Genomic DNA, 6000 nt, shown 5'->3' on the forward strand with positions numbered 1-6000 from the left:
AGAGTTACAAATTTGGAATCACGGGCATATAGATTAAAGCCATGGGAGAGTGTAAAATGAAACCCTGGGAATGAGAAAGAGAAGAGTTGGTTAAAACCAACAGGAAAGGGGCAAGCCAAGGAAGAAGAATCCTAAAGAGAAAGAAAGATTGAGGGAGGGAGCCTGAGAAGGTACAAGGGAGTCTGGGATACAAGCAAAGTCTATAGTGTTCCAGAAAGAAGAGTAGAAGTATGAATTTTTTTATGAACATGCACAGAGAAATGCCTTACTTTGTTATTTACACATTTCCAAAATGAACCAACAAATATTTTTCATCAGCTATAATACATTTTAGTCATAGGATACTCTTAGCCTAGGTGAAGAAGCAAAACATAAAATGAAATAAGTTAATTAGCCTTAATAAATGTTTGTTTTAATAATAGACCATGAAAGTACTAAAAATTCTATTATTGGACAACACTGTGGACTACAGATAAAAAGTGAAATAAATGTCAGAAATGGGAAAAATAATGTGGTCTAGAAAGTCGGTAAAAAGTTTTCACCTTTGGTTAAAAATAGCAAGTTGAACCTTAAAGGATGAAGACTACAGGATATGAGAGGAGATGATAATATCAGAGGATTCAAGTCTATACAAAGTAATTTTGTGAGCAGAGTTCCTCAAGGCGAGGTGTCAGAATACTTTACAGATCAGACTGTACACACACACACACACACACACACACACACACACACACCAAAAAACACTTATCTGGCTCAGAGTGAGTGAAACCAGTTTTGAAATATATATCTTTAGATGTATAAAGTATGTAATTTTGTGTGAGTATAAGTGGGCCATCCTCACTGTATAAATGCCAAGATATATTCTACTGAATTGTCACAGTCCTTTGTTTGAAGAGGATTGTTTGTTATTAGTTTGTTTTTTAAGCTTGCAATATATTCTTGGGAGTGGTGCCTACACTTATTCATATATCAACACAATTAGATTCTAATACTTAAGATGAACAAGAAATTTCTGATTGTTTTTCAACAAAATAATAGACCTTATTCACAGAAGGTGGAGTTAGCCAATTAGCTAAGGCATGAAACAGGGACTCCTATTAATTCACTACATTGATTTCCTCTGTCCTGCAAAGTTCAGTTTTTTGGCTGATTAACTGCATTAATATTAAGACATGTATGCTCATCTCTTGGCTAGGTAAAAACACACAAATTTATTATTCAAATACACATTTAGGAACATAGCTATTGGTTTTTAAAAATGTAAAAAGAATGACAGTAGTACTCTAGAATGTAACACTTCTAATAAAATTAAGCACAAAATTAAACGCAGTGTTCAAAGACTTAAATATCTATCAACCCAAAGCATTCCAATGGCAACTCTCTTTTTTTCATTAATAAATATTTACAAGATTTAATGTGCATCAGAAGCATCAATAAGAGAGAACTAAACAGAGGCAATAAGTACACAAGTGCCCCTCACTCCTCACCCTGAGACTTTAAAATGTTTTCTGACAGCATATAGCCCCTTTATTTCTATTTTCACATGGAATCTAAGTAAACTATCTACCTATTCTTTAAAAAGCCAAACAATATTGTAATTTAATACCAAACTCAAGTACTATGTATAGTCTTTAAATGAGCAAAATACAGACAATATAGCGTTTTCTTGGTTCCCAAACTAGAAATAATATGGCCACGTCAGCAGTAAGGTTCAAATGAAAACAAATTTCACAGCTCTTAAAAAAATATATAACTGTCATTGTTAATAAAAGCCAAGTTTGCAACTGGAAGCACTGCCTTCTAGCCAAGGACAAGATGTGTCTATGTATTATAAATTCTTGGTTTCAGGACATCCCTTAAATGACCAAAAAAAGAAAAAAAATCAAATAATGTTAGTTCTTGCAAATATAATGCAAATAGCATGCTAATTAAAGTATTCGAAAGACAATGACAAACAAGGCCTCAGGACCACAGTACATGTTATTATGTAACTACAATACACATTAAGCAATCACCACGTTGTAGGTAGGCCTTCCAAAAGGAGTTATTATGGTTTACCATGATCAGAGGATTGTGGTGTTGTACTTAATCACGATTTTACCTGCAAGCAGCTGTTTACAGGCGTCAAAAAGTAAAACAGTGATTCTAACTGTAAACCTATACTTCTATCTAATAAATATATTCTATCCAGTAATGGCACACTGTACCTACCCCCCTGTGTTTTCTGCATAAACTTTCTAATCCAACAGGAAGTAAGCCACAAGAAGCAAGTTTCTCTGTTTGCTTTACGAACACAATCTAACTTCTGATTCATTTTTATTAAAATGCCAAAACTCACACACTTAGAACTAGACCTTGTTTCAATGACCGTGAGGTTAAAACTGAACACTGAGGAGGCACAAAAGAAATAACGAGAGTGAAGGCTCTTTGGGGATGTTATTGCTATCTAAAGTAATCTTCAGCTTTTCAATAAAAATATAGGCACCTCAAAAGCAAAGCTTAAAGGATAACAATACACAGTACATTTAGCAAGCACGTTATAGAAACCATCAATAACAGAGTAAACAATATAGTCATTATAGAAGTCACTCCAAATATAAGGAGAAAAAGAGATATGAGAGGCAACAGGGCATATGAGCGTCATACTCCAATGGATTTTCTATGATTTCTGTCCTGCCTGATCAAAAAATTTCAGGAAGCCTGGTGTAAAATCTTCTGGGCTCTTCCAAAGATGCTGATCTGAAGGCAATGCCAGCCACCCGACACCCCAGAGCAGCTCACAGGACTTCTGAGCAGTAAAAGGAAGGGCATAAATAAAAGAACAGTAAAGGCAGAAGATTTTTCAGGCAGTTGAAATTATAACTCTATAAAGCAGTTTTCCAAGGCTGTGCCTAAACTGTCCCCGGGAAAAGACTTGTTTTTCTACCCAAAGCAAAGATCCACACCAACAGCAGCCAGGACACTCATTAGTGTTAAAGAAAGACTAGGGTCCAGATGCAACCAGCACAGAGCTGCCACCACCTCGGAGAGCAAGGGCAATCCTTGGATACATCACACCAAATGCACACAGCCATCCCTAACCAGCCCAACTCCAAAAGTCTGGAGCATGGGGACAGAGGGAAAACAGAGGCTTGTAGTATTCCTCGCCACCTGAAAGCCGGGAATCCCACGCTCTGAGATGATCAAGATGGGACATTTCAAAGTAAGGAAAATGTTCTTGCAAAAGAATCACTGGAAGTTCCTGCAAACAAAAATGGCCAAGGCTTCACCTCGCTACTGGTTAAGCTGGGGTGCTCCCACCAACTAGCCCCAAGCCCCGGAAGCCTCTTCTTAGGCCCAATGGCCGCTGACCCAACCACTAGCAGGACACCTCACAGACACAGGCCACAGTGAGCCGGGGATGCTGCCTCTGCACTTACCTCGCAGGCGGGGGACCCGAAGTCCTGGAGCTTGTCACCATCTCCCTCCGGCAGACCAGTCCGGCGTGTGGCCATCATTTCATTTCAAATTACAAAGAAGGGACCGACCCTTTGGAGTCCACATTGGGGGCGAAATGCCACCACACACCAAAATGAGAAGAATTCCACAATAGGTTCCAAGGAGGTGCAGGGCTGGTAAAACAGTGTGCCAGGGAATGAATGTTTTTATGAGGCCCCTTCACAACGCCCTGATGATTTCTCCGCACTTAACGGACTTCACCGTCTTCGTCCATTTCTCGAGACGCAAAAAACAAAGACGACAGGTCTTCTTGGCAGCTAGTGAGGCCAAGTGCAGAGAGCGGTCCCCCTCCTCTAGAACTCCTCCGAGTCCAAGAGGAATCTGGGCGGGTCGTGAAGGCTCGAGCGTCAGCTCCCGGAGACCTTTCCTAGAAGAGGGAAAAGTTAAAGGGCATGAACTTTCTCCGGACGCCGACCTTAGCCTTGCCCATATGTCCACCCCAAGTTCGCGCTCTCAACACTGGCGAAGGTTATTCGGTCCATGCTGATGAACCGCACGTATGAAAGATGAAATAATCTTCCCATACCAAAAAGAGACAAGAAACAAAAACCTATAAATCAGGAAGAAAAGAGGAACATCAGAACTCCACAGCGGCTGCAGCAAACACGCCTGGCTGTTGTGCAGCCCTCACGAAAAAACATTCCCTTTTTAAGTGCATTTTAATATACGTATTTTCTGGGCAGAAGAGAGGGAACGTACATGTTCTTTTGCATCACCTAGATACGTACACTTAAGGGAAGTTTTCTCTCCCCGAGACTAATGGGATAACACTTTCCAAAACCCCTCCTCGTTCCCCTCCATTCCCCACCCCTAAATAAACTAAAAACAAAAAGCCAGCCTCGGACACGGCCAGCGCCGGCTGGGCCGGCGTTTCCAGGCGGGCTGGGTGACTCCGGCGCCCGCAGCCCTGCCCCTGCGCCCCGGCCGGTGTCCCCAAGGAGGAGGCTGTTTTCCTTGGCCCGCGGCGGGGCTGGGTGGGGACGCGCGGGCCGGGCGGGGAGGTGTGCGCGGCCGCGCGCGGGTGGCACCAGGGCGCAGCTCCCTCTCCGGGGCATTATTCCGGAGCTACATCCATGAAGTCGAAGCCCCAGCAACTTTGATTTAGTTGCTGCTCCTCTAACTACCATTCGACACGATCTTTCCCTTTCCCCGTGGCCACCTAGGGAAGAAAAAAAAAATAGGAAAAAGAAAACCACCACCCACCTACCACTATTTCCTCCGCCCCTTCCAGAGGCGGGTCGGGGATCGCAAGCTCCCGGGAAGGGCGGCCCAAATATGTACTTTTCAAAAGGTGTGGGGAGATCAGGGGTAAAAAACCAAAGCGAGGGGGCTTACCCTTCCCGCCCCGCTCGGCCCGGCTCCCGAGGCGCGGCGGCGAGCAGGAACGGGGACGCGGGCCGGGCGCGGGGCCCGGCCGGGACGCGCTAGGCCGCAGGCTCGGTTAATATTCATGAGCGCACGGGAGGCGCCCCTCCTCCACGGCCGGCCAGCCGGACCCCGGCGCCCGCCGCCGGCCTTTGTGCCCTTCCCTCCGCCCTCCGCCCTCCCTCGCTCCGCACACGCGGGCGCGGCCCCTGCGCCCCCGCCGGGCGCCCGCCGCGGGCTCCCTCCGGCCCTGCGCCAGCGCCGGGCGGGGTGGCCCGGGGCGGCGGGAATGGGGGGAGCCCGGGACGATCCGGGCTCTCCACCCGCCCCAGGCGCTGCACCCTCTCGGCCGAGGGGGAAAAGAAATCAGACACGCACCGGAGATCGCGGGGCGAGTGGATCCGCACCGGGCTGGCCGGCCCCAGGACCAGCCGGCCCGAGCGGGAGGACGATCCGGCGCTGCCCGCCGCCGCCGCCGCGCTCCGAGGCCGCCGCCCCCGGCCGGCCGCTCCCAGGCACCGCCGCGACCTGCCCCGGCCGGCCCCGGGCTCTCGGCCGCCGCGGGAGGGCGTGGGGCGGGGCGGCGGCCGCCGGACTCTCCCCTCGCCTCGCCGGGCCGGGCCGGGGCCGCGCTCGGGCGCCGGCGATCGCCAAGTGACAGCAGTGCCTCGCTCCGCTGCCGCGCCGAGCTGTTTCCCGGGGGCGGATTTCTCGCTTCTTCCTCCCTGGATCCACCTCCTCCCACTCCACCTCCTTCCCCTCCCCTCCCCAGGGGAGGCTCTGGGGCTGAATATTTTCTGTCTTGAATAATACGGTCCCGGGAACCGACGCTGGAGAAGGGAGATTAGCTTGGAGGTGGGGGGCGGGGGGGGTGCTCGCCAACCCCGTTCCAATGTGTCTGGGGACCTACAAGCCCTCCCCCCTCCCCTGCACCCCCTCCAAACCAGGCACACACAGAACCTTCCCCGCCTTCTCCGCGCGCCCAAACGCTGAGCAGGAGCGGCCAGGAACCGGGGCTCTGCTGGGAAGAGACTCGGGGCTCAGCACCAGGGCCGGAGAGGGGGCGATCACACAGCTAGATGTGCGGGATTGAGGGATCACAGGTCTCAGACTGCGCGGACACGTCTGGGTGAATTT

The 6000-nt window shown here is 48.7% G+C and overlaps 1 protein-coding gene across 4 annotated transcripts in view; it reads right to left on the reverse strand.

Moving 5' to 3' along the window:
* ARHGAP21 (Rho GTPase activating protein 21) overlaps positions 1–5762 on the reverse strand; it is a 128732-nt gene extending 122970 nt beyond the window's left edge. For 2 of the 4 annotated variants that reach the window (XM_058532582.1, XM_058532579.1), the window contains exons 1-2: positions 5242–5762; positions 3420–3865 (exon numbers count right to left, since the gene is read on the reverse strand). In XM_058532582.1, the coding sequence (XP_058388565.1) occupies positions 3420–3497 (78 nt within the window). In that variant the 5' untranslated portion in view covers positions 3498–3865; positions 5242–5762. Of the gene's footprint in view, positions 1–3419; positions 3866–4701; positions 4813–4833; positions 4914–5241 lie in introns of those variants that run through there. The other 2 variants (XM_058532580.1, XM_058532581.1) reach the window with 2 other exon arrangements.
* Positions 5763–6000: the final 238 nt, after the last annotated feature.

Source organism: Diceros bicornis, chromosome 36 (genome assembly GCF_020826845.1).
Source record: "Diceros bicornis minor isolate mBicDic1 chromosome 36, mDicBic1.mat.cur, whole genome shotgun sequence".
Classification (NCBI taxonomy): Eukaryota; Metazoa; Chordata; class Mammalia; order Perissodactyla; family Rhinocerotidae; genus Diceros; species Diceros bicornis.